At 34.5% G+C, this 11,683-nt stretch overlaps 1 protein-coding gene across 1 annotated transcript; it reads right to left on the bottom strand.

The window, feature by feature from the left end:
- Window positions 1-2,103: 2,103 nt before the first annotated feature.
- Window positions 2,104-11,369, bottom strand: LOC145690676 (uncharacterized). Its single transcript, XM_081765815.1, has 3 exons — window positions 11,228-11,369; window positions 4,527-4,804; window positions 2,104-3,068 (listed from the first exon to the last, which is right to left on the bottom strand). Exons 2-3 carry the CDS (start codon window positions 4,779-4,781, stop codon window positions 2,805-2,807), a joined length of 519 nt encoding a protein of 172 aa, XP_081621941.1. The 5' UTR covers window positions 4,782-4,804; window positions 11,228-11,369; the 3' UTR covers window positions 2,104-2,804.
- Window positions 11,370-11,683: the final 314 nt, after the last annotated feature.

Below are 11,683 nucleotides of genomic sequence, written 5' to 3'. Positions count from 1 at the left end.
ATATGTACGGTGTCCTCAGATCCTAAAAAAGTTACAATGGTCAAATATAGGCAGGGGGATAGCGTGACAACATGCCGCTACCTACCGTCCCCCTACCTTTTCGGATCCACTTTTACCCCTGTATATAGCTACATAATTACGCTGTTTCTTAGGATTATTTAACTTACATAGCTACATAATTGCACTGTTTCTGAGGATTATTTAACTTACAAGTAGCAGGGGCGGATCCAGGATGGACTTCTGGGGGGGCAGTGGGTTGTAATACTGCTACTTAGAGCTACTTTTAAGAGCTCCAAACTCTGTTTTATTTATAAATAAAATAAGAAAGTTTCCTCTACTGAGGGGGGGGGGGGCAATTGCCCTATCGCCCCCTGGATCCGCCACTGACAAGTACAAACATTAGCAAAGTTGTAACAACGAGGCGTTAAATTAAATACCGTGCAAACACAAAATACACGATGGAGTAAGAAAGGTGACATATTTGAAATTTAGATTTAAAAAAATCTAAACTGTCAGTCAGCGCTTAACAATGCACAAGCGCGTTTTATAGTTTTTGGAAATATCAGTTGGCTGCCTATCACTACAGTGATCGCGACGACTCGTGAAGCTTGGGCTCAACACCAATCATAGATCATAGAACTGCTTTGCTAATCGGAAGAATTTTGCACGATTCGTGGAGCTGCTTTCCGAACGTAAACTTCTGAAAACATGAAACAATAAAGCTTCCAAGTTGTCGAAATGTTTCAAGATCAAGAGAGAGGTGATCAAGTGTGTGTTCGCAGTTAGAATGTGGAAAATTCATTGAAATCAAACTCTCAGCCAACAGATAGCTTTAGGGGAAAATAAGAAATTCAAGGGAGAAAATTTTAGTTCTAGAATTCCAAAATATGATAATCATAAGCAATGAAAGTCTTATAGAAACGGCTATACCCATATGTCTGTCAACTAGTAATTTAGACGAGAGATTTCTTGCTTCGTCTCTAAGACGAGAAATATATTTTCAAATTCGAGACGAGATGAGAAGTGCCTAGAATCTTGTGGGCAGCACTAGTTAACGTAAGTCACTAGTTCACTGTTTAAGTGTTACATATTCATAATATAAAAACTAAAAAATGATAAAGTAATGGTACGAACCTAATGGACATGGTGTATCAACTTTTACAAAGATACGCAAGACATTACACAATATACTCCACTAGACCATTTCCAAAACAACTGAAAAGAATTTAAAGTACTGTTGCTTGCCCATTGTCTGAACAGAATAATTTCCCTAAGATGAATTATAAATGTAGTCTGGGCCCTACTTCAATAAAACGCCAACTGTGGCCCCTAGAAGTAATAAACATGTTTAATAAGATTTTAAATTAGGGAGACCCAAATTTCATATTTCATACTTTTCTAGGGGTCCAAATTCATATTTTTCTGGGGATAGTGGTATATCAGAAATTAATACTTGCGCTCCCAGAAAAAAAAAAACAACTGTAAATTACAGTGCTGTCTAGGTGGGCAGTTCACGTCATCATTTCTGGACATAGGGGCCCGAGGAAATTTCAGTGCAGTAAGTCAAGAATCTGGCAAATTGGATCGCCTTGTTGGAAGAGATACTGTTTATATTATGATTGACAATTGAGGCCCAAAAAAATGCATTACCATATTCCTATATCGCTTCCCGTTGACAGTAATGTGATTGCTATGTGTCCATCACACCATCGACCCAAAAATCACACCACACAGTGACTTTCTGTTATAGAAGGAACATAATACATTCTTCGCAATGCAAGAAACATCTGTCGAACTGAATACTTACTGTATTTTGATGATAAATTTGAATAATTTCAATATGTTGTTGAATTGTGTATCAAGCCATGATAATAGGTGTCACAGTTTAATCTCTCCGCTATAGTCAGTGTTGCCAGAACACGATTTCGAAGTTCTGAGGCGTTCTTTTTGGTAAACCGTTTACCATGTTCACCCTACTCCTCAGACTTCGTCCCATCAGGTTATCATCTTTTCTTCTTCACGAACAATAACATGTTACTATGAGATTTTTAATTACTGACTAGTAACTCTCAGAAAAAAATAAAATATATTTGTTCGGAATTTAATTAATCTTTTATTTAATTCCATTTTATCATTACAAACAATAGATTTGTATGCAAAATGTACATAATAGAAGTACTGTAATTAAAAACTTGAAATATAAAAAAGTATAGGTATATTACAATACAATAGATATGCTTTCTAAAAAAATCTTTGGATGATTCGTAATTCTTGGTGTTTCATTCACACATTTCTGTCTTTTCTGAAAACACCTTTTTATTTTCGATGTTATATCATATTTCATAAGCATTGTAGGAAAGACTAGAATATTTTGAAGAAATTACGCCAAGCAAACATCATAGCAGCTGAAGAAGCCATCAGGAAGACTTCCAAAAACGCTAATCCTTTCAGGGGTTATACCCTCATTGGGAAGGTATTGGAAACCTAATCTTGTTGGTATTATTATAAACAATATGACGTAATTTAGCTGTAGATTGAATAATCATTACATCGAGTGTTTTTAGTTGATTACTTTTTGCTAGTGACATTCAAAAATACAAATATACAGATAATTACGATGTAACAATGATAATTTCAATATGATGATACTTCATAATTTGTTTAGTATTTCAGTCTGGAACAAGGTGCTTAATTGGTACAAACCAACGTGCATGAACACCAAGAACAGTTTCTTACAGAATAGACTACCAGTCTCTTTTTATAAATCTTGCTAATTCGTCCGTGTTTATGTATCAAGTGTTTATCTACCATCTATGGCTGATTCCAATGCCTGCACCCCAATTTGGTCTACTATTTCCTAACCCGTAGGGCCGATCATAAACTCGATTCCAGCGTCCATAGGCGTTAATTTTGGTATTTCCATCCTTGCTGCTCCACAAATTCCTAACAGCTGTGGCGCTTACGTCAGTCCCAAAAGGTTTTGATCTCACAGCATCCACTCTGATTGTTGTTTTAGGATCGTCAGCTGGACTTCGTGCAACTCTTCGCTTTTGTTCATTTGCAGAGTCCTAAAGTAATGACATAGAAAATGATACAGTTAGAAAAGTTATTTTAGACTACTCAAGATAAATAAATGTGGCCCTGTTTCCAACCGTGGTCTAATCAACAATAAATGAGGAACACAGGTTTTACCTTTTCCATTCACAAAATTATTTTCAGAGTTTGTACTTGATAGCTAGTAAAACGAAACTCTCAACTTGTATGGTATACTGCAGATTTATTCTGCAATGTTTTATTATTATTATTATTATTATTATTATTATTATTATTATTATTATTATTATTATTATTATTATTATTATTATTATTATTATTATTATTATTATTATTATTATTTATGTTGTGGACTTAGAAATGTGGATATTGATTGTACCACTACTGCACCGAGGTCCACAAATTTCTGTAGCAACTACAGTGAAACCTCTTAACAATGGTCAACAATGGGACATGAATAATTATCCACAAATGAGAAAGGTGTTCGTTACACAAAAGTTCCGTTACTTACAGCTCATGTGGTAATTGAATGCAGCATACAGTAAGTATAGTACTTATAAATGTAGACAAAATATAGACTAATATCGAACTACTGTACCCTAGTATTCGAATTACTGGGGGGTACAATGGAAAATCCCTGTCTGTAAAGAAACAAAAGATCGCTGGGGGACGTGGCTGTATGGGTGTGTATTTCAATATATAAGGCTTGTGTGATAATTTCCTTTGAGGGCAAGTTATACTTTTATATTTTAAAAAATCCCATAATTCGTTTACTGGCTGTATTAAAAGCAAACCCGTATTTATATATTTTGCGCCCCTGTGCTCTAAGTAACCCCCTCCCGCCAAATTGAATAACAGTCATACTCAACTTTAAACATGGTGCTAGCTTTGATTCTTAGTAGGGACGTTTCGGATCAAAATTACGCCCATTCGGATTAGTTATGAAAGTAGGTACTTAAAAAAAAAAAAAAAGAATATGGTATATTTATTAAGGAAATATGAGCAATATCACTCGAACTATTTTTGAGAGAATTACCAGAAAAGAACTATCCTCTCTGGATTATCCAAGAAAAATTATTTGTTTCATATTACACCGTTAACGAAAAATAAACAAAAATTGTTAGAACCGTTTTCGAGAAATTCGCATTTATTATTATTATTTTCACCCTCCAATAAACAACTATTATTTTTGGAGGTAGGAAGAAAATTAGAAATAAAATTTTGGGAAAATCTGGTAAAAACTTAAATTTAAAATTGTACGTTGAGTGTTGTGAGTTTTAGATGAATATATGTATATAGTAGATATCAGAACGGACAGTAATTCCAAAATCACTTTCTCGACATATGATGTTCATCAAACGTGAATTTTGTATTCGATTTTTTCCACTATTACCATTATCCCCCCTATCATCACTAGCAAATAAAATAAAGAAAATTAAAAAAAATGTCTGTCTAAAATCTATTTTGCTTACCTTTTCGTCATCGTCTTTATATATGTTTTCTTCTAAGTTTCCATCAAATTGATCATCTATCTGTTCTCTGGACTCTTCTTGTTGAGGGTCAAATCCGTCGACGGAGCCTAGAGGATCTACAAGAATCACGGCTGGAATTGCAATGGGCTTCCCATCAACGGAATAAATAGATGATCCTTCAGGATATGGTAGACTTAATACTATGGTAGTACAGCAATAAACTGCAACAATGATGCTGACGGGTAAGGTGAACATTGCTCACTTGTTATTTGGAAAACCTGCAAGAAATTGAAGGTAAATTAATGATTCACACAAAGATGGATTTTATCTTTTATGATTTTGACTGATTCGAATAATCCCGAATAATAATTAATTCGTATACTTTTTCGCAGTGGCAGCGATTGGACATTAAAAGTAAGGGGGGGGGGGGCAAGACATGAAATTTGTATATCAATGTAAGTTTCTCTGGTTGTTTCTAACACTTTGTTTGACGAAAGGTTGTATAATTTATAGGACATTATCTTTTTCAGTTAAAATTCCGTATATCGTATTTCATATTTTATTAATCTTATAAATACCACAAGCATATGCTACGACATTTAAAGAAATACTTTTGCAGCTTCCCGAAATATGGTCATTTCTATTAGGTGCAGTTTTCACTTTCTTGGAACACATCAAAACACAACAATACTTAGAATCAGTTCACATTCCAGTTATAGAAAATAATCCTAAAACCTAGAATTATGTTGAGTTCACTAAATTTAATTGTATGTACACTCATACACCCCTAAACACATCACGTCACTCGTATATTACATTGCAAAACAATGGAAAAGGTAGAAGTTGTTTCTTATTATACTCTATTTTTAATCAATATTCCTTACTATTAGAAAGAAGAAAAGACATTTTTTAGGAACTGTCAATTTTTGTGTAATTGAAGAATAACTTGTGAATAACTTCTCTTTCGGCGAAATGTTCTCTCAATTAATTTCAAAGTGGCTGACTAATATATCGAGCCCTTGTAAGAAGAAATGAAAGGACGCTGGAATTGTTGTGCTCCAACAGGTTAATTTTTGGACTATCTTTCGAGACAATTAAAATGCAATTCCTGTAGCTTTTATTAACCCCACGGGAAGACAACCAATACATACTCACGCAACGGCAAATATTATATGGCACCATTTTTCTCTATGAACCAATAATACATACAGAAACTTTACATTTCCAAAGGAAACTATATACCGTCAAATGGGGTGAATAGAAACACATTTTTGGCTATATGAGAATATAAGTCTGGTAATGTTAAAGATTTCGCGTATCAGATTATTCCAAAAGAAAGGTCTTAATATGCTAATGAATTTCAGTAAACGTCATATTAATTTATCAACTCCACTTTTCTTCACCTTGATTTTTCTTAATGTTTCTATTCACCCCTACCCATGGGATGAATAGAAACAATTACTTTATTTTCATTGTTGTTTCTTTTATACTATTGGAAAGATAAAAAAGAAACAGCGTATTTGTTGAAACGAACTATTTATTTGATACCTGCAAGATATTAGTTCAATAAGACCAGTATTACATAAGTTACAAACTTATAAAACAATACAATGCACAATATAGGTATAAACGACCATATAGTTTTGATGATATTTGAATAAGATTTAAACCACTGAAATCATCAGGGAAACTTATCATGAGTTGAGTTGATTTTGAGGTTTACGTCCCGTTCAGCAGCGAGGCTATATGAGACGTGGACCTACTGATTAACGTAGAATCAGAACTACATGAGCTCCCGCCGGGAATCGAACCCGGGTCTCCCACGCCAAAGGCGCGTATGCTAACCGCTTAGCCACGAAGGGGCCCGAAGGTTATCATATACTTAAAGCATGCTGACAAACTCCTAATAAAACCCAACAGTTTCGTTCTGAAAATTTCATTGTTTATGTGCTCTCTTATAAAACACTCCCACATATGCATCATGTTCCCATTTTCGCACTTGGGTGCTGAATAGTCTCATCGAGTTTTAGCTTCTCATTTTACCACAGCAAAATCACCAGCTTTAGAAAACCATCATCTAGTTCGTGATCGTCTGGAATGTTGTCTTCTGGAGTGTTGTCTTTCTCCTCTTCCGACAATACAAAGGTAGGTTGAGTTTCGTTGTGATTTGATGAAAATGTATCCTCAGTATTTGGTCTCGACAAAGGGGAAAAATTCCACACTTTTCAAATCCAGCCCTGATATTTTCCTCCTTCAGTTTCACACTTTTTTTTTTTTTCAGAAGACTTGGAAATTTGTTCTTAGAGATGGTTGATACATTCCTATCAGGTCCTTTTTTCTGCTCCTCAAGAATTTTCCACTCCTTGAGGAATTTCAAGAATTTCCCAAGAAGTGTTTCTATTCACCCCACTAATTAAAAATCATAACAATAACCCAGTAAAGTTAAATTTTGATTAAAAATAATTTACAAAAGGAAAACTTTTACTATGAACGTCAGTAAATGAAACAACAAACTACAAAATAGGCATATGTTCAAATACAACAAATATGAAAATGTCATACTTACCAAGAAAGTTTAAGGAGCGCTAAAATACCGTGTAAGATTTCAGTAACACATTAATGCTACTGCCGTCTACCTCAGTGTTCCCAACTCAGTAAAACATTTTGTCTCTGCCCTGGACACTTTAGCCGTATAAGACTATGTTAAGAAATTTCAGTTTTCTTGATTAATTTATCGTCCAGATAAATCCAAAACTAATCTGGGAGTTTTGTTTCTATTCACCCCCATGTTTCTATTCACCCCATTTGACGGTTCTTAATGGGCAACTTAAAAAAAGTGGGGGCAACTGCCCCCTTTGCCCCCCTAATCGCCGCCCATTCTTTTTCAAATAATAAATAATTATTAGAAGAATATGGGATGAAAATAAATGTTAGAAAGAGAAAAGTCATAGTGATTGGAACGAAGGGGTCGATGTCAAATGGAGAAGTAGAAGGGGAGAAAATAGAACGGGTGAGTAGCTTTCAATACCTTGGTAGTATTATTAGTAATGATATGAAGTGTGAATGTGAAATAAAAGCAAGGATAAGAATGGCGAAAGAAGCTTTAAGGAGAAAGAAAATACTATTTTGAGGAACCTTGAATAAAGATTTGAGAAAAAGATTCATAAAATGCTTCGTATGGAGTACATGGTCAGAAACATGGACATTACGCAAAAATGACTGGAAGCTTTCAAAATGTGGGTGTGGAGAATGAAGTGAATTAGCTGGATCGAGCGAAGAACAAATAAGAGAGTGTTAGAAATGGTGGGGGAAGAGAGAACAATTTTAGATATTATTAAGAAGGGGAAGAGAAACTGATTGGGACATTGGCTCAGAAGGAACGGTATCATTAAGGACGTGCTAGAGTGTATGGCGGCAGGAAAGAGGGGGAGGGGCGAGGGATACTACAATTAATGGACGATATCAAAACAGAAAAATCATACGTGAGGAGGAGGAGGTTAGCGGAAGATAATTATTTGAATAGGAAATATTTGAGTAGAGTTGATTTTAGTTCAGCGTCCCTTTCAGCAGCGAGGCTATATGAGACGTGGACCTAGTGATTAACGTGGAATCCGAACCACATGTGCTCCCGCCGGGAATCGAACGCGGGTCTCCCACGCCAAAGGCGCGTACGCTAACCGCTTAGCAACGAGGGAGCTCAAGAAATATTTGAAGAATGTTAATAGAATTAGTACGATTATCTCGCACGTAAGATTATCTCGCACACAACAGATCATTCTTCACAACACTATCCCGTCCGCAAGAGAACATGCTCATATGTATGCCTACTAATATGCAGCAAGTGAGCTCTTTCCCTTGGTGGTTGCTTTTTGCATTTTCACGTTACTTTTTTTTTTTTTTCAAAAGTAGAACTTATAAAGCCATAAAGTGTTTCGTGTGGAGTACTTGCTGTACACGGAAGAAACGTGAACCGAACGGAAGGAAAAATCAAAATTGACTGAAAGCAATCGAAATGTGGCTCTCGAGAAGAATGGAAAAAATGATGGGTTGTGGAAGTTAAAGAAAGTATGTAAAAAATGCTGAAAAGGAGGAAGAGAAACTGCTTAAGAGATTATTCGAGAACGGATTTTCTTGTTAGGGATGTGATTAGTGGCTACTCGTAAGGGAAGTTACATCGGGGAAAATACAATTTTATTTGTTATAAGTTCAGGGGAGGAAACTTACCTAAAGTCCCAAATATTGTATGTATTAAAATTTTATCTCTACAAGATAAGGAAAAGAATTCACCTAATGTCCTAATTGTTGTTTATCTTTTTTTTCACAAAAGCTAAGGGAAGAAAACTTACCTAATGCGCTAATTGAGGGAAGAATATTATCTAATGTACTCATTGTTATATGTATTAAAATTTTATCGCCACAAACTAAGAGAAGAAAGTTTACCTATTATTCTAATAGTTTTATGTATTAAACTTTTAATGCTACAAGCTAAGGGAAGAAAACTTAACGAATGTAGGATTGTTGTATGTATTAAAATTTTATCGTTATAAGTTAAGGGAAGAAAACTTAACGAATGTAGGATTGTTGTATGTATTAAAATTTTATCGTTATAAGCTAAGGGAAGAAAACTTACCTACTATTTTCATTTTTGCATTATTAAATTTTTACCGTTGAAAACTAAGGGAAGAAAATTTACCTAATGTATTAATCTATATATATAAAAGAGAACGTACAAATCCTTTGTCCGCTCATCACGCTAATACGGCTGAACCAATTTCTTTCATTTTTGGGGGGTTATTAGGATTTGGACCCTAGATGGTTTTTATCATATCACTTTAATTTTCAATTACCAGTGTCTTGAGATAATTGACCATTCAGGTGTCCACAAATCCTTTGTTAGTTCATTATAGGTATAAAAATAAACGTATTTATATGCAACCCGCATGACCGTGTCACTCGGCGGGTTAACATAAATGACAGGCGTTATAATGGTTTTTATCATATCACTTGAAAGCGAAAAAGTAAAAATTATCTAAGTAACAAAGTTTATTGCGTTCGGGGGTGACCGCAGCGAAGCGGGGCGGGTTAACATAAATGACAGGCGATATAATGTTAACATTTACTGCAATCTTCTATGGTTTTTATCATATCACTTGAAAGCGAAAAAGTAAAAATTATCTAAGTAACAAAGTTTATTGCGTTCCGGGGTGACCGCAGCGAAGCGGGGTGAACGCTGCTAGTTATTGTATATATTAAACTTTTATCCTCACAAGTTAGAGGAATAAAAGTAATGTACTTATCGTTTATGTATTACACTTTTATCGCTACAAGGTAAGGGAAGAAAACTTACCGAATGACCTAGTTATTGTTTATAACATTTAAGACATTAAGTAAGATTTCTTCTCTTACCTTGTAGCGATAAAATTGAAAGTTTTACCGATTTGACTTCACTTGCGAACCGCCATTGCATGTGATTGAAGGTGAAAGAGAAAAGGAAACAATAAAACTAAAATTATAGACAATATTTTGATTAGAGAGATTATTTAATCGAAACAAATAGGTTAGTGGTGAAATGTAATTTATAGAAACTTCTATTTTGCAGCAAGTGACCTCGCCGTTGATAGTAGAATAATTATTTTAATTGTTAAGTACTTAACTATCTTTTTCCTCTTTCTCTTCTCTCATTAGAACACCAGTTACAATATAGACTTTCTACGAAAGTGAAAATAAACAGTTAAATGTAGGATTGTTAGTGCTATCACAGCGATAGTTCCATAATTAGAGTATGCTCAACTACGAAAATAAATGTAGCACAAACTTTCTCCACTGACTTTAACCAATCTTACTTAACGATTAACCTCAAAATAACGTATTTCTCCACTGACTTTAACCAATCTTACTTAACGATTAACCTCAAAATAACGTATTTCTCCACTGACTTTAACCAATCTTACTTAACGATTAACCTCAAATTAACGTATTCCTCCACTGACTTTAACCAATCTTACTTAACGATTAATCTCAAATTAACGTATTCCTCCACTGATTTTAACCAATCTTACTTAACGATTAATCTGAAGCTAATGTATAACAGTTTTATTATTTATTAATATTTGACATGCTTACTACACATAGGTCAAAGTCAATCTTTATGCCAAGTTTAGTCAAGATTCGATGAATTCCGAAGATCGCGTACTATATACTGTTGTTGCGACTGGTCTTTTGAAGTGTTTGGCTTACTAATCAAAACTACTTTATATTTGTCCGTATGTGTTCCATCTGGGACACAAAAAATCTCAAGAACTTCAGGATATAGAGGGTCGAAAGTTCGGAATCGAGTTTCTTCGATGAAGCTGATATTCAAACCGAGAGTGATAGAAATAAACCATTTCCGGTTTTAACGTTGATTACTATAAAGTAAAACCGGTAAGAAAGATTACAATAAGAGGATTTCTGAAATTAATGAGGCAGTTCCAAGAATATATTTCATCGACACCCTAATCTCTCTACTTAAAAATCGCTATAGTAACCAAACTCCTTCACGAGGTGTACACATGACTTGCTACTTGGACCAATGGAAAAATCAAAGCAAGAAAGACAAAGAAAATCAATAAATAAAAACTAAAATTCAAGAAATGTGTGAGTTATTCCAAAAGACTACATTTTTAGAACCTAGCAGGTAAAAGTAGGTATGCATTTCTTACCTTCCCTGGATAATGCAGAATCCTTCGAATGCTCTCGAGAAGCTAATAGCTAATGTCCTACTTATGTGATCAATCCTGATGCTGCACCATTTTATATTAGAATTTTCTAAGGAAAATACAGAGATATTACACTGATTAGTCCAGGGGATTTTGAGGTAGATCATGATTTTAAATCAAAAGGTTAATTCACTTCTTAGAAGTGACTTCGGGGCTCCACCTCGGGGAAAACGAAATCTTATTGTGTTCTTCTGACGTCATAATGTCTTTGAACGTATATCCTAGCGTTCAATTTGTGATGTTTACATAATGACCGTGACAATGCAGTTTATTTGCATTCAACAGCAGCAGACATAAGTGAGTTAACACAAGGACATTTGAATAGGAAGCTGTTGTTTTTTTAAAACATGATTTACAGTTCAAATGTTGATTGTTCCATGAAATTAGAAATAATAAATT

The sequence above is a fragment of the Thermobia domestica genome, chromosome 7 (assembly GCF_964235325.1).
Source record: "Thermobia domestica chromosome 7, izTheDome1.hap1.1, whole genome shotgun sequence".
Lineage (NCBI taxonomy): Eukaryota > Metazoa > Arthropoda > Insecta > Zygentoma > Lepismatidae > Thermobia > Thermobia domestica.
The sequence above is the reverse complement of the archived record's forward strand: the minus strand, read 5'-3'. Positions and strand labels throughout refer to the sequence as shown.